The 23005-nt window shown below is 36.7% G+C and overlaps 1 protein-coding gene and 1 pseudogene across 3 annotated transcripts in view; one reads left to right on the top strand and one right to left on the bottom strand.

Annotated features, from left to right (window-relative positions):
• The first annotated feature begins 2395 nt into the window (after positions 1–2395).
• Positions 2396–11343, top strand: LOC148867608 (uncharacterized; annotated as a pseudogene).
• A 2155-nt stretch (positions 11344–13498) lies between these two features.
• LOC148867607 (phospholipase D zeta 1-like) overlaps positions 13499–23005 on the bottom strand; it is a 45995-nt gene continuing 36488 nt past the window's right edge. For 2 of the 3 annotated variants that reach the window (XM_088977909.1, XM_088977910.1), the window contains 7 exons: positions 16228–16374; positions 15949–16146; positions 15758–15859; positions 15428–15559; positions 15224–15289; positions 13978–14039; positions 13499–13886 (listed from right to left, as the gene is read on the bottom strand). In XM_088977909.1, coding sequence (XP_088834035.1) covers positions 13637–13886; positions 13978–14039; positions 15224–15289; positions 15428–15559; positions 15758–15859; positions 15949–16146; positions 16228–16374 — 957 coding nt within the window. In that variant the 3' untranslated portion in view covers positions 13499–13636. Of the gene's footprint in view, positions 13887–13977; positions 14040–14583; positions 14641–15223; positions 15290–15427; positions 15560–15757; positions 15860–15948; positions 16147–16227; positions 16375–23005 lie in introns of all 3 variants that reach the window. The other variant, XR_016109860.1, reaches the window with a different exon arrangement.

Below are 23005 nucleotides of genomic sequence, written 5' to 3'. Positions count from 1 at the left end.
TAAAATAAAATCGGTTAAGTGACCGGTCCCAGTTTTTTCTAATCTAATTTTGAAAACATATATATGAGGCGCCCCTCTTCATTTGGTTGCATTGGATTGGCAGCCCCTCTTCATTTAGTTGCAATGGGTTGAGATCGGGTTAATATTGCTTGGTTTAGGAAAACCCGTGCTGAACCCGACCCGTTGCTTGGGATTTCATTTATTGTTTGAAACCCATGTGAATAAACACATAGGTTGGAGAGGTAATAAGCCCATTGACCATATGAGTGGGTGGTAGGTTGTGATTAAACATATAGATGTGATACTTACCGGATTATATAAATAAATAAGAAATAAAGACCATAGCTAAGAAAAGTTAGAATCAGAAAACAAAAGATGCAACTTCAGTGGGCAGAATTGAAAGAAGAGGAGGGAAGACCGAGTACTGGTATTTGTTGAAGACGAAAGGAAAAAACAAATGAAGAAAACCCCAGAATTTCCAAACCCAGTGAGTGATGGAGAGGAGTTGAGACCTTCACATCATCATGACACATGACATAAAATAATGGTGGGGTCTATGGAAAATGAGAGAATCATATCGATCAATATATGTATTAATATCGGGTTTACATTAAAATAGATCATCTTCACCTAAACCAACTGATTAAGATTAAAATACTGATGATATTATATATTATTTATGATACATCCCATATCAGTCTCATTTGATGCAAAGACAACCGGAGAATGACTCCTTTCTTTCTCTCTATCTCTCATCATTTTGATATATACATGACAGATGGGCGGCTGCAGTGGGATGAGCATCTTTTGGGGTATCGCACATTCGACACGTACCTCAAGACAACAGGATCACAAGGAAGGAAATAAAACAAAAAAATCCAGTGGAGAGGAGGAAGGAAAAGGAAAGATGTATGAGATCAGGTCAGATGGGACCCAAGTACCACGTGATGGTATACCCACATTCACAGGTGGGGCGGTAACCAAGAAAACGACATGAAAGCCTCCGGCAGCTCACGTTACTGGCGTCAATGGTTACAATTCTTATTATTATCTTTGCAATAATAATAATAATAATAACTTATGAAGGAGTAAAATACATGTAATAATAATAATAATAATAATAAATAAATAAATAAATAAGGTTTTATTTATCAAAATTGATAGGTAGATTTTGATTGATTAAAATTATTTCTATATTATATTTTTTCTGCATTATAGACTTTTTCATTATTATAATTTTTTTTCTGTATATAGATATCGAGTCCTCTGCCTTGAGTTGAGTTCATGTCTTTCATTCTTTTTTTTCCTTGAATCCCTTGATATTTCAGCGGGGCATGTAATACAGTATTATTATTATTGTTATAAAAAGACAGTTTTTAATATAGAAGGTAAATTAATTGCATATATGCACGCTGTAGTGGAGATTCAGTTGATATGTTAGTTGGTTTGCTTCAGTTAGATGTATCAATTTAAATCCTGATATTACTGATTTTAAAAAGAATTATTAGTATGTTGTATTATTCTCAAAAAATAAAAATAAAAAGATTTATGGCCTTTATGGGGATCCAGGTACATGATTAAATACCAAAAAAAAAAAAAAAAAGTGTGGCTGTATGAACGAGAATGCTACCCCATAACATTATTGAGATCTCAAATCATTTTTGGTATATTATGGAGAGATGTTTTCAATACACTAAGGGGGATGTGCTGTGAAACATTGTGGGATGCTCCCTTGTGGTCTCATCTCAAATATACAATGGTAGACCTTACAATGGGTAGGGTTCATGTCGGGTCAAATCATCTTCCAAGACATTTTAGGTTAGATCTTCAAATTATAAGTCCTAACCCTAAATGTTCAAATTAGGGTTGATTAATAGGATTTAACTGTCTGAGTTAATTATCCTTTAACCAAGTCAACCATTTTTTTACAAAACAATTAATACGGGTTTAACTGTTTGAATATTCAAAAGGTTATGACCAGCATCCAGTGATCCAATCCGATCCGGCCTGAGTTCCCTTCACATCGGATCGGGTGAGGCTGCCTTCTACTTAATTCGGGTCACTGGGCAAGGGATCCCAAGTCCTAAGTCCTAACCAGCTTTATTTTGGGATTGGGTCAGACATTTTGCAAGGTCTAATATGTTGGACAGGTGGTAAGAAATCTAAGAAAAAAAGGCACGAAACTGAGAACATTAGAGACTTACCCCCATAACCCATTTATTTAGACATTGGACTCCTCCCTTGTCATGTTGCACCGACAACTAAAAGTGCCACGTAAATTACGTAACCCTTTTCACGAATTTCAAAACTTTAAAAACAGGGTTCAACTATTTCTATGTACCGGAATTCCACCGAGAATGAGACAGGTTTAGTTTGAATATATATGTTGATAGAGATGGGGGTTCGGGAAAGCTCTAGCTTTGGAGTCGGTCAAGTGACGAGGAGTCAGGGACCTATGAATGGGAGAAGACACGCTTTGTCCTTCAGGCTTCCATCACCATCACGATTCAACACAGTACTGTACGTGTGAGGTTCGTTTGCCCATTTGTCCATGTGGTACCACTCCCACCGTCACAAAATATTATTTCCGCAAATGTCATTATGGCGGGTCGTTTTTTTTTTTTTAATTTTGAGTAGAAAAATTGGTTAATAGGATTTTGATTCTCATTGATCAATAATGTTATGTTTTTTTTTCAGATTTATATAGAAAATTTTTTATAGGTATCATTTATTCATATAAGTGATACCCATTTTCTACGTGGATAAATAACTTTTTTACCTTAAGAAAAGTTATCAATGCTTAAAATGAGACAAAAATATCTTTTAATAATAGATTTTTATGGCTAAAATGATCATTGTCTTATTTATATAGAAAATAAAAGAACGTGGGTAAATGTACTTACTTAAATAAAACTTATCTGGATAAGTGCATTTACCCAAATAAATAACTTACCAAAAAATGAATGGGCCTTAAAACGAAATTCAATCATTTAATAGTAATAAGAGATTTTATTTCATGTCATGGTGTTGTTGGAGATGAGATGGATCAATAGTAGATGAGTTGTCTTGATGAGTTGGACGAGTTGTACTAACCAACCCAATTGTGCACATGAAGGTCAAATACCCCAAGATAAAAAGGACATTGGTACATTAGCTAAGATCACCACCATTAGCCATTGGTACTGATCTTAGCGATTAACTAGGCTCAATTGACATTCACCATGTGTCCCTATCTCACCCAGGACTCGGTGGCATGCATTACCATTAGTTGGGTTAATTTTGGCTATTGGGGCCCAACAGCATAAGCTGTTGAAACAGTTTATGGGTTGGGCACGTTCTAGGCAGTTCACCAATTCACGCCTAATCGCCCATGCTTTGGTTTTTAGTAAAAATCTATACTACTTTAAAAAATACGAATAACCTCAAGAATATTTCAGGAATTTTGTGATTACAAAATTTACCCCTCTGTATTTAAATTTATTGATAAAAAATGAGGGCAAATAGGGTAATTAGTTATTGATATTAAATGAGTTGAAAATAGTTAATTTTAAGATATTAAATGCATTCAATTATCTATCATTAATCCCAACATTTAAGGTATTAATTTGTATTCATCTTCATTGAATCATATATTTAAGGCTTCTTTGTTTCTTCTCATCATTAAATTCTATAATTAAATACATATATAATAATTTAATAATTTCAATAACATAAACACTTATACTTTTAAAATCTGTTACTTGAAAAAAAATGGTGTTTTCATCTAGGTGGTAGTAAGAAATTAAATCATTTGGGTCAAATGGGCCAATCCATGTTGCCACAATTAAATAATAAAATTAAAAAATATATAAAATGTAAAAAAAATATAGAAATTAGAAAAAATGGAAACGTTTTTAACATCACATATTTGACACATTAAATAATAATAAGTATGATAAAAAATATTTTAAAAACCAACCTGGAGGCCGATCCACTTTTGCCTTCAAGTCACAGGCCACCAGTTCGACTGTCAAGGTCAAACGAGTCAAACCGCTCTGCGTCAACACTATGTGTGTGTGTGTGTGTGCGTGTAAAAATACATATTTTATCAATAAATAGTATAATTATATTTTACAAATATCATAGTTATATTTTACATATATTACATATAATATATATATTATGTTACATTTATTTATGTTTTTTAATTATGTTTTAAAATATTTATTTATAAAAAAATATTAAAATTTGCAATTTAGGGCCAAAATAGGGTTTTTTTTTTGTGAAAATAGCAAGACAAGGCGCATAATGCCCTTGGGACGTATAGATCTTGAAAAGTTACTCAAAAAAAAACCAATAAGACATTGGAGTGCAAAGTTATGGCTTCCAAAAAGTTTGCACATAATTAAGTGTGCAACCTATGACTTGGTTATTGGGTCGAATGGGAATGGTTGAACTGCCCAAGTTAGACGGTTTTTAACAAAAAGGGAGAGTCTCAATAGAACCAAACCTAGAATCAAGGCTGAGTGACAGTTCGAACGACTCAATCTACCAGGTCAACAAGTTGAAAACATTGATGATAAATAAGAAATGTTTTATTAATGATGGAAATGAAATGTATAAATTTAAAACAAACTAGAAGTAAAACTATTTTCCTATTATTTCTTATTAAATCTCATATCTAAGGTATATTTTCTTATTAAATCCTATATTTAAGATATATTTTTCTCATCATTAAACTGTACTAATTAAATCTACAACATTAATTTTAATAATATAAAAACAAATATTTTGAAAAATAATTTGAAAACAAAACTATTTTCTTCCCTTTCAGTGGTGGGTAAGCAATTCAACCATTTGGAGTCAAATCCGTTAATAAATAATGCCATAATTGAATAATAAAAAATTAAAATATATAATACAAAAAAAAAAGAATTGGATGTGTTGTTAATATTGTGTATTCATTATACTGAACAAAAATAAGTATGAAATGTAAGAAGTATTTATGTAACTGGATGAAAATGGAATTCCAAAACTAAAATCAACCTGAAAATGAAATGATGTCATAGTCAAATAATAAAATTTTTTAAATAGAAAATATAAAGAAACACAAAAATAAATATTATACATAAGATATAATGTCATATATTTATAAAAATATAAAATATTGGATACATATATAATATTATACATTCATTATATTCAACAAAAATAAGTATTATACATAAGATATAATTTTATCAATAATGGGAATGTAATACAAAATTTAGTGTCAACCTAGAAATCAAACTATTTTTCTTTTTGGGTTGTGAGTTAGTGATTTGGCTCAAAAGGATTAATCGATGATATAATAGTTAAATAAAAAATATTTAAAAAATAATAAAAAAGTATAAGTAATCAAAAGAATATATAAAAAGTTATATATTAATTATGTCGAACAAAAATTAAGCGTGATAAGTAAAAAATATGCATATAATGTAGATGAAATTTATAATTTAAAATTGATCTGAAAGCAAAACTATTTTTTTATTTAAATGGTGGGTCAATGATCCAACTTTTCAGAGAAATTCATGATATTATAATTGAATAATAAATATTTAAAAAAAGATAGAACGCAAAAGATAAAAAAAAGTATAGAATTTTGTCAAAGACATTTTAGAACATTTCTAATGTTATAATATAATCATCATATTAAATAAAAATTATTTTTATTTAAGACAAAAATGGAATACAAATTTTAATAATAATAATAATAATAATAATTGTTATTGTAATTTAAAATTTCTATTGTTGTACATTTAGTATAAGTATTTAAGTTTATTTTTAACCATATTATTACTTTTATTAATTTTCAATTTCTATCCTAACTATGATATATCTAAAACTCAAATAATTAATATGAAAAAAAGAATTTATACTGAGTTTTCATCGGTACCAGTCTTTATTATCAGTATTTTTACCCGTCGGTTTTCATCAGTACGGGTACTGATGAAAACTGACTCAGTATTATTACCATGCAATGGTGCATCAATCGATAGGGCTTCCGGGGTGAAATTGAAATAGCCAAAAAGAATTTATACTGAGTTTATGGTCCCTTTCGCCCTCGAATTAGACAGAGTTTCTTTATTATCACATCAACATTATATTTTCTACAATAAACGGAAACAATAAATAAACTGTTCCCTTGTATTCAAATAATTGGAATTTTCCGGCTACTAGAGCTGACTAAATCAATTTTTGCTGGCTACAAGAGGTCTAACTAGTTTAACTCAGGACCTAGTCAATCATATACTGTAGGAAAATGAAAGCGGAAATGGAATCAGATGAGGTATCACACCCCTTTACCCATTCAAAAGTTGAAATCGTTCAAACTTCAAACATTGGGTGTCAGTTTTCAGCATGAGACGACAATGGAAACCAGCTCTACAGAGAATGGCTGTTTTTGGTTTGAAAGAAAAGGAAGGGAAATTAAGTCAATTAAGGAAAGAGGTTCCAACAAAATAAAAGAGAGTGAAAGATACTGAATGAAAAGAAAGAATGAAATAATATCTTTATTTATTTTTTTTTGTGTAGTAAGAAAATAATGAAAATCTTTAAAAAATAATACCTTAAGTCAATCCAAACGCTTGTTTTGCGATCTTTTTAAAAGCAAAATTGGATTCGACTATGATACCAAAAATACATGATATCCAATGGAACTAATGATAATTTTCTACGCCAGTCATGGCTCATGTCACAGCCAACTGAACAGCCATCGCTTTTGGATAATACTTCCCTTTCCCATCAATAAGTGCTAGTCCCAAAGGTTGTATAACCCCATGGGGCTAAAAAAAGGGAAATTCCCACTCTCTCTCTTTTATAATGCCAGTTGATTGGTGAGGCATAATTGCGCAAGTAAAATAGAATATATCAACTGGTGGTCACTTCCAGGCAGCGAAGGTGTGGGTGTGGGGGGGGGGGGGGGGTTATACAATAAATCCATATTTTCAATTTGAATGCTTTGTTCTTGTATAAGGATTGATGTAACCGTTTCTCGTCACATACCGATTTTTTTGTGGTGTATCAATTTTTTTGGCTAAGTACCTCGTCATTTGACCTGTTCCTAGGAGATGATGGTGGAGCTCCTTAGTATAGCGTAACCCGGCCGCCCTCTGTATTAGGTGATCTCCTCTCCTTTGTAGGTGGCGGGAGCTGAGGGACCTGCGAGAACTGAATCAGAGGACTCGGGGGTATTTTCCTGACGGGGACTCTCCGATGCCTAAGTTAGCATTCTGATTGTAGGAAGCTTAGAGAGAAATGAGAGAGCTAGAGAGCAAGGATTACCTCCATTTTTTTCCTTCTCTCCCCCTTGTCTTTGGGGGTCGGAGTCCTTATATAGTGGTGTCTTGTCAAATCAGGCATAACAGCCTTTGTCAAGTCAGGCGTAACCGCCTCTGTCTCTCTGCCGCAGCCATTACTATCAGAGCTGAGGTGCGCGAGTGCAAGCGGCTACTGCAGAGTACGACTCTGCCAGTCAAGGGACAACTCCCAAGACTGGCAAGCACGGCGCCGCTTAGCGAGAGACGTAGGCGCAAGTCTCCGGATCTGTCAGGTACAATTGTCAGGCAGGAGATCTTCCTGCGACACGCCGAACTGCCCCTAGGTGCCGAGTTTCCTGTAAGTGTCGAGCTGCCCCTAAGTGGCGAGCTCTTCGTAAGATGCCAGGCTGCCTGTGGAGTGGCTAGCCGCCTATGCCGAGCTGCCCTAGCTATAGCAAGTTGCCTATGCCGAGCTGCCCGAGTTGTACCGAGCTGCCTATGCCGAGCCGCCCAGTCGTCAAGAGGCTACACTTGATTTGCATGAGGTGCCAGGTGTCACAATTTCATTGGAGGGCCAAATCCGCCCTCATCAAGGACTAAGGAATGATTTCATTGGAATTAGTGTAGTGGAACTAGAAAACTTGGAAGATTAAACAAGGAAATTTCATATATCAAAATGGTAATTAATTTGAAATTATGAATACTCGGTTGTTCTCTTTTTTGTAAGCTCCCGGAGACAGGAAGTATACTTGCATAATCTTCAACATAGATAACAAAATATCCACCATTATTTTACCTGGTGTAACCAGGACACCCTGTTCTCTCGCCAGAAACCAGCAAATGTAAGTTGGTAATTCTATAGATAGACTCTATTTTGCCCATTTCTCCCTGATAAGGGCAGATTTGGCCATCCGCTGACATTATGACACACGGTATATTAGAATATTTGGACAGACACCCTAGCATTATGAGGGCGATGATTTGCCTTAGCCAAAATGATGGGAACCTAGTTGCCGACCTACGGAGACCCAATTGATGACCTACCTCCGCCAACTTGATGGAGCCCCAGCTGGCGACCTCATACATAACTTGGGCACCTCGGTAAGGCGGTTAGGAGCACCTCGTCTGGGGCCGACTTGTGGTACATCATTGTTACCGGTCCAAGGGACCTCGACGCGAGGAGTAACCTCCCTCGAGGACTTGTCGACTTGACTGAGGTCCAGGTGGCGACCCATGAGATGTGCTCACCGACCTCTGTGTGTGCATCCCGTCACTCTCGGGTCTTCCGAAAGTCAGCTCCTGCACCGAATGCTTCGGAGGAAATCGAACAAGGCACAAAGCCTAGTCTATGTGCACCACTACCTCCAAGGACTTCGGACCGGCCAGCCACATTTTCACGGAGATCTTAGATGCGGTACATGAAACCCACGCCAAACAATGCCTATATAAAGGTCTTATTTTCAGCCTCAGAAGGTACGCACGATTTAGCTCTCAAAACTCTCTCACTTACAAGCAATCAACTCGCTATTACATACCATTTACTAACTTAAGCATCAAAGTGCCCACACCGAGTAAAGTACCCCAGATCCTTTGATCTACTTGTTTTGTAGTTCGATCGGCCACATGACAGTCCGACGTCCAAACTACCTTCCAGCTAGGAGAGTACAAGTTGTGCATCATCACTCCTCGTATACAATTGCAAGAAAGATTTCTAATGAACATGATTGTGAATTGCCAACTCACCCAAAAGAACATCCGAATCGGATTTCCTGCCCATGACTTTAGGCAACTTAGTGGCATGTCATAAACCATTGTTTGGAATTCACTTGACAAGGAAGAAAGAGCTACTTTAATGCACATGGATCATCGACTCCAAATCGTGTTCTTTTCATTCCACATTTTTTGATGTGAAAGTGTTCACATTAAATATCAAACCAGCCAAATCAACTAAAGCGGCCCGGCCTAATTCCAGTTGATCAGTTTAAGTAATTACTAATTAGTTCCTAGTTTGTATATTAAATATTGATATATTTTATTTGTGTTTTATTTGAACTTAAAAAAAATTGATTATTTATGATAAAAATTAAAAACTTAAAATTAATATAAACATAATACAATGGTATATTATTTAATTCAGTTTTATATAAATTTAAATATTTATATTGACAAAAAAATCAATTTTTCATAAAAAAGGGAAAATTTATGATAGGTACCCTATACTTTAGGCCGAGTGCCAATTTAGTGCCCGAACTTTAAAACGCGACAATCCATTATCCAAACTTTCAATTTGCGACAATCTAATACCTAGTGTTAATTCATCGTCAATCAAAACCATCACGTGACATTAAACATTTTTGTAATACCAAAACTAACCTTTATGAAAATATTCGGGCTGTTTTACCCTTTTCCCTTCCTATTTTCCTAATCCCCTTTCTCTTCGACCTGGGTTGAAGGAATGAGAGAGGAGAGGAGACTTAACTCGACTCTGACCGTTTTACCCACATTCTCTTTGAAGAAACAACAAGTGAGACTGGATTGTTCACGTGAACAGCGTAGAAATTCTCTCTTGCTTTCTCCAAAGTCCGAATCCCTCTTTTGGAAGTAGCAGTCATGAATGATAGACTGTGAAGCTGCTCAAAGTACCACATTTTCTGGTATAAATTCCTTTGCGGAATTGAACATAACTCAGAAGGAAGGAAGTAGTCCAAGAAGTGAAAATTGGAAATGAAACTAGGAGGCGGCAGAAGACTAGCAGTGACGACGGGAATCACCCCAGGTATCGTGGAGTGAGGATGCGTAGTTGGGGCAAATGGGTGTCGAAAATCCGTGAGCCAAGAAAGAAATCAAGAATCTGGCTTGGGAGTTGGGACATTCCCCACTCCAGAGATGGCCGCCCGAGCCCATGATGTTGCTGCACTTGCTATCAAAGGCAATTCAGCTTTCCTCAATTTCCCTGAGCTGGTTCATGAGCTTCCCCGTCCGGCCAGTTTATCGCACAAAGACATCCATGCCGCTGCTGCCAAAGCAGCCGCAGCCACATTCAACAAGCAACCAGCAAGTTGCAAAGTTGAAACCGAAGACCAAGGCGAGCAGAGCCAACCAGAATTTCCAATTTTTCATTCCCCAACTCTCACCATCACGTCGGATGACACCGAGGAGAATTCTCATCAATGTTTCCGTCCATAGACGAAGACGCACTGTTCGACCTGCCTGATCTAGTCCTCGACCACAACACTACTCCAAACATACTCTTCTCTTCATCTTTGGTGTCGCTTGCAACCAACTTCATCACGTGCAGATTGAAGGAACAGCAAATGACCACGCACCAACTCCTCCAAACCCCGCTGGAACTCCGCACAAGCATCGTTGCTCTCCTGCTTCTGTTGCCGCGGCCCAAAATCAAGAAACCAGAAAACCAGAAGCTTTGCTCTTCCTCTACGCAACCCCGTTGGAACTCCGCACGAACATCGTTGCTCTCTTGCTTTGCTGTGGCCCAAAATCAGAAAACCAGAAGCTATGCTCTTCCTCCATGCAACCAACGGCAAATGACCACGCATCAACTCCTCCAAACCCCGCTGGAACTCCACACGAGCATCGTTGCTCTCTTGCTTCTTGCCGCGGCCCCAAATCAGAAAACAAGAAAACAAGAAAACAAGAAGCTCTGCTCTTCCACCACGCAACCAACGGCAAATGACCACGCATCAACTCCTCCAAACCCCGCTGGAACTCCACACGAGCATCGTTGCTCTCCTGCTTCTGTTCCCGCGGCCCAAAATCAGAAAACCAGAAAACCAGAAGCTCTGCTCTTCCACCACGCAACCAACGGCAAATGACCACGCATCAACTCCTCCAAATCCCGCTGGAACTCCGCACGAGCATCATTGCTCTCCTGCTTCTGTTGCCGCGGCCCAAAATAAAAAAACCAGAAAACCAGAAGCTCTGCTCTCCTCCGCGCAATAAAAAAACCAGAAGCCCTAAATTTACAGGACATTCTACATCAAGATTTTCTTCAGGTCAGAGATTATAAATAGAGAAAATTCCGGTGTCGCATTCGAGTGTTGATCTCAATTTTTTCCGGCGTCGCATTCGCTTAACATCACAGGGGTGAGAAATTGATTTTTTTTTTTTTAATTTAAGGTAACAGAGGCGGTGAACAGTGATTCCAGCTTGCAAAGAAAGGATTATAGTTGGTGTCATTTTTGTCATTTCAAAAATTGATTCATGCATTGCTCAAAACCGCAGGTTGGTAATTATGTCTTTTTGTATTTTGGCGGTAATTTTGTCTTTTTTTATTTGATCCTTGCAAATTGAAAGTAAGTTTAGGTATTAGATTGTCCATTTTAAAGTTTAGGTAATAAATTGATATTAATTAAATAAAATAACTCAAACCGATCAATCCGACCTGTAAAACACCTCTAATGCATGCTCAGGTAATTAGTATGACTGGTGCCATTGGGATTCATGTATACTCCCGCTAAGCCAAAAGTTTGACCGTAAAAGAGGGGGGGATTGGGGGTAGGTTTTTTTTTAGGGAAGCTTATAAGATATTTTTTATTATTAAAAAAAAAAGGGTCTGAGTGTTTCGGACCGTATCTTTTTCAAAAGATATGAACTCTGAAGGAATTGGGCTTAGGAAGACTACATAGGTTGAGAAGCATTGGTTAGTTATAAGGTTTTTTTCTTTTTTTTTTTTGAGAGGCATATGAAAAAAAGTAGGTTTAAAAGAAAGGTTCGACTATGATACTGGAAAGGCATCATATATGAAAAAATTGAGTTGTGGTCAATCAACCGGTATTATAAATTTGTTAATCAATCAGATGGTATTTATCAAAATTTACAAGTGGGCTTTGATTGGTGAAAGCTCTTTTAGTACCATATCTTTATGATATCATAGATTTTCCTTAAAAGAAAGAACTAGAGGAAACAAAGAAACACCCATCTCCAAATGCTACACCAATTAATTGAAGGAAAAATTCATTAGTACCCTGTCCTTTGGGCCTAGTGCCACTTTGGCCCCCGAACTTTAAAATGCGACAATTCAGTACCTAAGCTTTCAAAACGTGTCAATCTAGTACCTACTATTAACTAGCCGTTAAATTGCCTTTGAAAAAGACACAAATGCCCTTTGAATGATCTAATTTTCTTTATCAACCATCCAAATGTTGACAAAAAAATTAACAATCCCAAATAAGCCAAATCTTTGTTTCTTTTATTCAAGAAAGTTGGGAGGGTCCAAAATGTCCACTAAGACGTAACCCCAACTTTCTTGAATAGAAGAAGCAAAGATTTGGATTGTTACTTTTTTGTCAATGTTAGAATGGTTGATAATGAAAATTAGATGACACTCAAAGGGCATCTATCTTTTTCAAATGCCACTTAACAGCTAGTTAACAGTAGGTATTGGATTGACACGTTTTGAAAGTTCAGGGGCTAATCACGAATTTTCCCTTAATTGAAATTATCAAAAGCTTTGTTTTTTTAACAACTTCAAATATTTGCTAAAAAATAATTTTTTAAATCAAGTGGTGTCCATAAAAAGAGGGCAGATTCAGTCCTGACAATATAACCGTTCTCACAACACTTTCAGCTATGCATTAGAAACATTTCCATACTTAATCTTTTTATTCGTGGGGGGATATTTCCAATACACACTGAAAAAGGCTGTAAGAACGGTGTGAACACAAATTTGTGAGCACCAAATCCAATTTCCCATGGAAGGAGTTTTTTTTCTTTCTTTCTTTTTTTCTTTTTTTTTGGCAAACCAAAGAATTTATGTCAGTGTAATGCTTAGTGCCTAGATGGGAATTTATTTTACATAACTTTAGGGCTCATTGTGTTACCATCCAGTTGTCTTATGTTGGTAGTATGGGATGCTAATGTGACGTATCCCACATTGGTAGAATGGGATGCTGTTGTGGGGTATATATGTGCTTGAGTTCCCTCTCTCTAACAGCTAGCTTTTAGGAGTGAGTTCAAATAAGACTGAATTAACCCGTGACACGATACGATCGGAATGATGGTGCACCACACTTAAGTTCATCTAAAAAATAAAGAAGAAAATTTGAAACTTTCATAACACATTCCGACCAAACTGATAAAGCTATCTATCATCAAGTTTCTACCAAGATTTTCTTGATTATAACTTACATGGAGTTTCTTTCTTTCTTTTTCTTTTTTTTTTTTTCTGTTTTTTCCTTTTCGTTTTTCTTTCTTCCCTTTCCTTTTGATTTTCTCAGGTTTCTGTACTTTAAATACAAGAATACTGAAGACCCACCCCTTCATGGCGTGGATATTATAATACATTGTCATGATTACATGGCTATACATTTCCCTGATCCTGTCCTTCACGAAGGCCAAACTCAATGAAAGACTTGAGGAGATGCATAATATTCACTCTCATTGAACACCGGTCTTAAATCTTCTTTACACATGAATTCTAAGGGGAAAGAAACAAGGTGCCCACGCACCGACTCTAATCTCTCCATGGGATCAGTGTTTTTAATATCTCCATTTTGATAAGACTCTAGTTTCTCTGGGGCTATCCCTAAATCAATGGTAGTATGCCCTAGCTTTTCTTTCCAATAAAACATGCTTTGTCTGAGTGCAACCCTGCATGTGAGAATATCATACTAATAAAAACATGAGAGCACACAAGTGAGAACAAAAGTGAGAAAAAAACTTAAGTCTCATGGTATCATACCTAGAATGTATAAGGTCATTAGGGATGCATGCAAAGACATCTTGGTATATCATGGTATTCGTCTGCCAAACAGATTCAATGAAACTTAGTTGTCATGAAGAAATGAATTGCATGCATTAAGATAGTATTGATAACAATAGAACATAAAAAATTTCACTTATTTTGTTCATGCCTGTATTCATTTCTTCTGTTTTTTTTTTGGAGGGAGCACAAGATACAAATAGATCATAGTAGTGATCACCAAAATATTATCTTTTATAAAAAATATATCTTCAAACAAAAGTTCCTATTTGGTCCTGGAATGACTCTCTCTTCCTTCACATTCTTTTTAAAAGGAGGGAAGGAAAATAATATTAATAACAACAGATTGCTCTTTTTACTTTTTCTCCATTAATATTAATAAACCCAAGGGAAGTGTAGGGAGGAAAATTTATCTTCAGAAAAAACGTAAGTTCCTGTTTGGTCCTGAAACAGCCCTCTTTTCTTCCCTCCCTCTCTTTACTAGAAGTTTATCCTAGGAAGACCTCAAAGGACTTGCATGATATTATGACCCAAGTGAACAGTAATTACTGCCTCAATGAAAATGAGTACATGTGGTATGCATACCTGTGAATAATGTGGAGTTGTTGACAAGTATTGTATTTAAAGAATAGAAGTTCATCCCTATGCATGATTGAGAAAAGTACAACGTCAAACATTGCTCATAGTCCAGGCTATTGAACACACTTGGGCTAGTGTCAAGTGTCAACAGGTATTCATGGTTTTCAGGAATTCTACAGACATGACTTCATGACTTTAGGGAAGTTCTAATGCTGTTGCATCATCATTGAACCAATTCATAAGTTGTTTTGGTCATCTGAAAGAACACTTGAGAGGACCATGAACCATGAAGAGGTACCATTCTGGGACTGTAGTAAACCAAAAGGTAGTTTAAAATGTGAAAGTGCCAGATTGAAGACAGAACGAAACATGACTAACACCTAATTAAAGCAAAATAATCTCTCATGTAGTCTTGCTCTAAAGGATCCCTTGCATATTTAAAGTGGAATTCATGCTTGGGATTATACATAACCTTGTATCATCATTTTTTGTGAAAGTTACGGATGATTGTATACATTCTATCTCACTTTTTCATCAAGTCAAAATTTCAGGAAAAGACCATCATATTTAGAACCTACTTATCTCATATCTTGCAAGCAGTTTTCAACTGTTCTATTCAACCAAAATCCTAGGACGTCAACCTTACCTTTGCAGTTTCCATCCAAATATGTTTGTATGTTTCATCAACCACCGGATCCCTGATTCGATTGATCTGAAAGAATTAAGAGCATGTCTTATTGACAAAATACACACTATTTCAAGAACTTCGAAAGCAGCTGGAAGTTACAGAGTGCAATTAAGAATAGAATAAAATCCTCCCTATGTGGAATATTTGGTGGCAGTGGCAAACCTCTCCTGCACGAAGACCAAGATGTTCAGACCAGAGGGAGAGACGAAGACTAAGAGAAAATTTTCCAGCCTTCCAAGGCTTTCCATCCATATATGAATCTAAAAAATCTTTATCTTCAACAAGTACACCAATCTGAAATGGTAACATTCATGTAATGAAATTAGATACTCCAGAAATGGAAAGAGAAGCCAAAAATTTTTGAAAAACATATCAATTGCTTAATAGGATTCAGTAACAGATTCTGAATACAAGTGAACATGTTCTAACACATTACAGTGCAGAGTGGACGAATATGATCGTGGGAGAGCCATAAGACATAAAATTATATACCTCAGAATCTCTTGATCCAAGCAAACTCCTATCATTTATATTAGCTGATCCAATCAAAGTCACACAGTCATCAATTATCATTAACTTGCTGTGCACATACACCTGTAAGAAACAGAAAGTACATTACTCACAGGGAAGAAAAAGAAAATGCATATAAATAGGAGAGGTGCTTCTGATGGAAGGAATTTCACCTGACTGGTTGCCACAGGGCCACCATCATGAAGCCTACCATAAGCTCTTAAACCACAGAAAGAGATGTAATCATGTGCTTTTGGACCAATTAGGTCATAAAGATTATGCAATATTGAGTGTTGCCCTCTGCAAATGGTTCGATGCTGCCAATGCATTATAGCTCTTACAGATGCTGCACCACCATCATCCAGGCCACCCTACCAAATTTGAAATTCAAGATGGAATATAAGAGAGAAGTTTCTCTAATAAGAAATCGATGTATGGGAAAGAATTAATACCTGGAAACCGGGTAAGAGTGGTATGACAATAATAACTCTGAAACATTTCTGTTCTTTATATGCCCGCATTATGCGCCTGTATAATGATTCTAAAACACGATTCCGTATTATCTCATCTCCTGAAAGACCTGATATGAAAAATTGATTCTGCAAATAATTCCCAGAATGTAACAGGACATTGTTAATATGAACTGTAGAATGAAGGGAAGATATTCAATGTTCAGGCATTGATTCAGAAGGATCATATTCAACAATTGATTACAACCCTGCAGCTTAAAACCAAAGATATTGAACAAAATATCCTGACCATAAATAAACACATTGTGATATTTTGTTAATTACTAGTGTTAAAATAATGTGCAAAAAAATTATCAAAGGAAAGTGCATATTACATTGATAAAAAAAAGAATTTATCACATTTTCTCCGACATTTTACTTTGGAAGAAATGGGAAAGAAATGTTGTTAAAAAACAAAAGGGAAACCAAAGGGATTATAAAAATGAACTCAGATTTATGGTGGTAAACAAGTTCAATTCAAACTTCAGAAGACTTCCAAAATACCAATGAGCTCTGATAAGTCTATTCAAACTAAGGAGAAATTAAGAAAACAGTTCTCTCATTGTTAACTTTACATGATAGCATTTAACATTGCCTATCCTTGCTGCGATATACATCATTGTTTACAGCCACACCTAGCAGAATGATTTTTTCCCATCCTTAGAGAAATAGGTGCAGACTGCAGAGGATATTTCATTCTTAACTGAAATAACATAACAAAGGGCCAGACTGCTTTTGCATTATTCAAATTGAAACGCAGTTCTTTTTCAAAAAAAAAAAAAGTATCCTTTTTTTCAGCCAGATCCTATCAGTATATCACCATTGCCATCATCATCATTATCATCATCATCATCATCATCATCATCATAACCATCTAAACTTGACACAAATCTAGTGCAGCCCAATGCAAACATACATCTTTTTGTGTTTTGAAGTGGTATCCAGGCTTAAAATATGCTTCCCAAATAGTTTCGGTCAATCTATGGTGTCAGTTCAGGGAGATCAAGGATCTGGTTGTGGGACGACTTGACAGGTTCCAGTGACATTAGAAATCAGCTTATCTACCCAAAAGGGGAATCTAAAGTCAACCAGATGTGCTCTATATTATATAGCATTATTAACTTTCTTGGTTCACCATTTTGACATCCATTTCAACTAGGTTGGTGAAGATTGATGACTTCTTCATAGCAACTCTTGATTTTTATTAGATGAATGGTTTACGTACAAGCATGCCAAGCATCCTCATTTTAGGCTAGTTATTACCACTTAGTAGGGGCTGGCACTCCTAATTTAGATAGGACAAGGGTAGAAGTAAGAAATGAAGTAAGCACCAATAATTTAACCACGGATATTGCATTAAACAGAATGGACTGGAAAAACACGATTTGTGTAGCCGGCCCCATACAGTTGTGATAAGGCTTGGATGATGATGCGACAAGGTGTTTGCTGATCTATGAATCCAAGACAATTCAATTTCTGTTTCTCATTAAATCCCTTATTTCTTGAATGTGTTCTAACAGCGCTACGATCCTCAATTGGTTTCTTGGAACCAGTTCACTACCACTCCTGAGTCACTTTTCACAATCACTGAACTAGTTGAGAGATGTTGCTACCTGCAGCCCCTGTACCACCACAATCAACTGAGCTCTTATGGAATTCCCATGGCCTATAGGCCTTGAGTACATGGCTAAAGATAGATCCATGGGAATCTTTAAAATCCCTTCCAATACCTGATGGTCCTAGTTTGCCTAAACTACACCCATTAAAACATTGTTTAATTGGACTAGAAATAGGTACCATTGTCAAGAGACCATGTGCCAAGGTAGAGAATGATAAAGGGTGTCTTGTGTTAAAAGGACAAGCAAAAAGGATCTGTAGAGTAGAGGTGAGCGAGTGAATTCTGAAATTAGAAAAAACACCAAAATCCGTAAATTTCGTCTATTCTTCTCCGTTTTTGCATCCTTTTCCTTTTGTTTCTTTTGATTTCCCTTCATAACACCAATGGATTTGCTGAAGAAGGCGCCACCAATTGTTAATTTCTAAGATCATCCAAAGAGAATGGCTCAAACAACTTACAAGTTCTAATCCAATGTGCCACCTTTATTGAAATACTTGCAATGATTACTTCTTTAGACTATGCAGTACCATTGAAGATTTTGCCATTCCTTTCTTCCCAAGTAGTCCAAAATTCTGCCTTTAAACACCATACATAATCTTCCCTTTCTTCTTTGGTAAGATAAAGAAAGAGACTTTGAAAAGATTAGCCACCTCATTAGGAGCATTCCACCTGCACCCAAAGAGAGTAAAGAACCACTACTAAACACTATCAACAGACAAGTAGGAGATTAGTAGGTGATTGTAGATTCTCTACTGCCTTACAAAGAACATAGGTATCAGAAGATAAACACCAAAAAGGTCTTCTCTTCTGCAGAGTTTTGCATATGTTAATATTAGAGTGACAAACCTTCCAACAGAAAGCCCTAACTTTGGATGGGACTATGATGCTCCAAATTCCTTTCATCAGAAAGGGATGAAATATAATAAGATGAGGGGAGGGAGCTTCAAACAAGCAGACACACAAAAAAGGCCATGAGAAGAGGCCATCCAACTTCTACTATCAGATTTAGTATTATGGATCACGACTTGATATGGAAACAAGCAAGATAAATGCAATACTTTGAGTGAACAAAATTGTACCGAACTGAAAACCACAAAATATACGAGATTATCATAGGTTTCAGAACTGAACCTAATGTAGAACTACTCTTGGAACTGTTTTACTACAGTGGTGATGGCATAAAGATGGCCTCTGGTGCGGACACACAGTGATAGAGGGATTGGAAAGCACCCAACGGGTTGATTCCTCAAAACCCTAGCTGGGTTTGAGCTACAACTCAAATAAAAGAGAAAGAAGCAAGTCTCCCCCAGAAACACCAAAGGGACTAAAACCGAACAGAAGTGCACTCAACTGCCCCTAATGAGAATCTAAATTATAAAACAACGAAAATACCCCTGGACCCAAATTGACTACAAAAATACCCAAAACAACTATTAGGGATCCTACTACCAAAAAAAATCATAGGACACTTACATCTCTTTTTTTGTGCTCATCATTCCTTCTAGGAGATTGACTTCATGTGAGCAAAATATTTAGCAGCCTTACACATCTATTCGTCCATAATATGTTCCTCAACATTCCAACTTGCATCAGCTTTGCCTTCTCTTTGAGTCACCTCTTCATTTTCATTTGAAAGAATGTTATTGATGGCCTCAATTGCACTCCCTCTTTCCTCAGTGTGATCTTCTTTCTCCAATGTGGGTCCTTTCTCCTCATAATTCATGCTTTCACCTTGAAAGCTATGGGTAGCTATTTGATCTTCAATATATGCAGTATCATGGTTCTTCACAACCACAATATCTTCCTGAATTGTTGTCTTTTTTGTTTTTGTGATTGTCATATGATTTTGATCTTCAACCACTGGTTCGAAGGCCCATTTCTTACTTGAATCAACTTCTCTCGGGTTTTTCTCTTCTTTTGAGGTTACCTTTCCCATAACTTCTGACCAATGTTTTAAAACGCGGAGGCATGACGCGAGGCGTTCCACTACCTAGAGGCGTGAGGCGTAGTTCAGAATGCAAGAGGCGTAAGCCTCCTCAAGAGGAGGGGGGTTAGGAGGAGGAAGGGGAGGAGGATGAAGAGGAAGGGGGGATCTCATTTTTTCTTTATTTTTAATAAAACTCTTTTATATTAAGAAGAATAAAGATGCATAACATTAGTTGAAAGGGGGGGGGGGGGTTCTAGTCGAAACGGAGACAAGCAAGCGAAGCAAGATCGACCTAACTCAGGAAAACAAAATGGGCTGCAGCAAAAAGGGGGCGGGGGGTCTGGGGGGTGAACCCCCCCCAGCCGAAGGGGCAAGGGGCAAACCACTTTCTTTCCCCTTATCTTTTCTTCCCTTCCCTTTCTTTTCTTTTCCTTTCCTTTCCTTTTCTTCTTTTTTCTTTTTTTTTCTGTCTTTTTATATAAGATGTGCATGAGGCGTACACCTCTAGCATGCCTCATGAAAAAAGCGCATGAGGTAAACACCTCTTGCACCTGAGGCGTACGACTCAGAGGTGTCAGCAACTCTGGCATCCAATTCTAATATTGTACTAGCTGCTCCTACTAGCTTTTTGGACTTTGTTATATTTTGTTCATCCTCACCTTCATGCAGTTGGATATTTCTATTTTTAGTATAAATTTCACATCTGATACCATATCCTGATGTGTCCTTGCCATATCTGAGCAACATAGCTTTTTTTGTCCTCTTGAGTAATATAGCTTAGAACTGTCATTTTTCACTTCAATTTGTCTCTCAATTTCTTTTACTTTCCTTTTTGTAGTTTTAGTTTGTAATAGTTTCTTTTGGATCTATTACAAATTTAGCATTTATTAATAATTTCTTTTGAATCTTGTATAGGTCTGGCGATCTAGAAACCATTTTTTGTTGGAATGTCTAGAATGTTACATGGTCAGAGAGACTGTTTATGGAATAAAATGGCATGGATGAAATAATGGATTTTGTTGTTGTACATGAACTTTGTTGTGGGCCTCCCACTTGGAGCCAAATACAACTCAAAAGAGCTTTGGATTCTGGTCATAGAAAGATTTAATAGAAGGCTGGCAGGTTGGAAGAGGCAGCATCTCTCTAAGGGTGGAAAGGTCACTTTAATTAACAGTCTGCTATCCAATTTACCAATCTATTATTTTTCTTTGTATTCAGCTCCTGCCTAGGTGATGTAATCACTAGAGAAAATCCATAGAGGTGGGATGGAGTAGATGGAAAAAAGCACAAGCATCTTGCGGCCTGGAACTAGATTTGTGTGCCAAAGTCACATGGAGGGCTGTGTACTTGATTCCTTGAAGCATTAAACAAAGCTCTTTTGGAATGGTGGCTTTGGAGATATGGATCTGAAAAGGAAGCTCTTTGGAGGAAGTTAATTTTTGGAAAATATGGGGATGAAAATCAAAGCCGGTCCACAGGTGAGGTTCATGCTTCCTATGGGGTTAGCATTTGGTAAGGTATAACTCAATCAGCCCTTCTAGAGCAACATCTTGTTCAAGCCAGGAAATGGAGAACAGATTGCTTTCTAGAAAATTCCACGGCTGTGTACTCAGCCCCTCAATGAACTCTTCCTTTCTCTGTACCTGCTAGCTCAGAAAAAGAAAACATAAATTAGAGATTATTATGAGGTCTTGAGTAATCAGGTGTCAAGGGGTCCACAGTTGAGAAACCTCAATGACTGGAAAGCATTGGATTTCTTGAAGTTGTAAGACATGTTGCAGCAGTTCACAAATTGACCCTACAAGGTAGGATAGAATGTGGTGGACCTTGGAGCCTTCGGGCAGATTTTCAGTTAAATCATTTTTCAAATCTTTAGCTCCCAGCTTGGCTGATCCTGTCCCTTGGTCATGCCTTCGGAGGGATTGGACATTGATAATCAGTGTGCCTTATGCCAATCAGAAATTGAAGGCATATCTCACATATTGGCGTGGTGCCCAGTCTCTTACCAAATTAGTGCCATTTCTTGCAGCTTTTCAGGGTAGTCATGGTCATGCAAGGGGACCTGACTTCTCTGAATGCGGGCTGACAATCTAAGGTATTCAGTAGCAGGGGAAGGAAATAATGGCAGCCAGTTCCTGGGGCCTTGTATTGGCATATATGGCTGGAGTGTAATAGCAGAATTGGGACAGAAGTCACAGAACCAAAGCAATTGATTCGGAAGATTAAGAGGTGCTTGGTTGAATCGCCAGGTGTCCAGAAGGAGTTCAAAGGCATGAAAAGAAAGCACTTCCTAAACCCATGGGAGAGGATTCTTTTTTGCTGATTTTGTAAATGAGTGAATAGTGATCAGACTAGGCAGGATACCTTTTGTATAGCTGTATAGCTCTATACAATCACATCTTATATTTAATTTGAGGGAATCTCTCCTTCCTGTTTAGTAATATAATACAACACGCTTTATCTTTCAAAAAATGCCATTATATTAAGAACATTTTTCATAAGAAGCTAATTGGAATTTTTACCCTTTATATTTTTTGATAAACAAATATTTTTTTCCATTAATAATGCTTCTTTTCATATAGGCAATAGGCTGGTATCAGCAAAAGGCTAAAGTAAGTTTGCTTACTTAAAAAGTAGGAATTTATTAAGATTATTTTTTCATATATTAATAAAAAATACTAATAAATTTCTTTTAGACCACTCAACTACAACCCCCTGGATTTTAAAAACATGGCAGGGTCAATGAAACCCATCTGTGTCCAAGGCAGTCTGACTGGGTTTTCAGTATTTTTGGAACCTGGCGATTTCCAGAATAAAGAGGCCCAGGTCATGGGTCAAACAATCTGATTGTCTGGGCCAGGTTGCATGTGGTTGTGGTTGTGATAGTAACGAAGTTAAGAAAGGGAACTTCCTCTTTTTCTTCTCAAAAGAAGCTCATCTCATGATGGGTGACAGCAATAGACTGTGTTTGTAGAATGCTTTCTCTGACAGTTTCTGGAACTTAAGGGCCATTTCTTATGATCTTTATGAGGTTTCCTAGTAAAACTCCTTGGCAAGGAATAAATGAATTCTTTTTCCTTGTTAATAAGTAGAATAAAATGGAAGTGTTGGGGCAAGGAGAGTATATCTTTCAAACTTACGAGGAATTTGACTTTACTCAAAATTAAGGTCTTATC

This window comes from Nelumbo lutea, chromosome 3, assembly GCF_056320005.1.
Source record: "Nelumbo lutea isolate HS-2025 chromosome 3, American lotus-T2T, whole genome shotgun sequence".
Classification (NCBI taxonomy): domain Eukaryota; kingdom Viridiplantae; phylum Streptophyta; class Magnoliopsida; order Proteales; family Nelumbonaceae; genus Nelumbo; species Nelumbo lutea.
The sequence above is the reverse complement of the archived record's forward strand: the minus strand, read 5'-3'. Positions and strand labels throughout refer to the sequence as shown.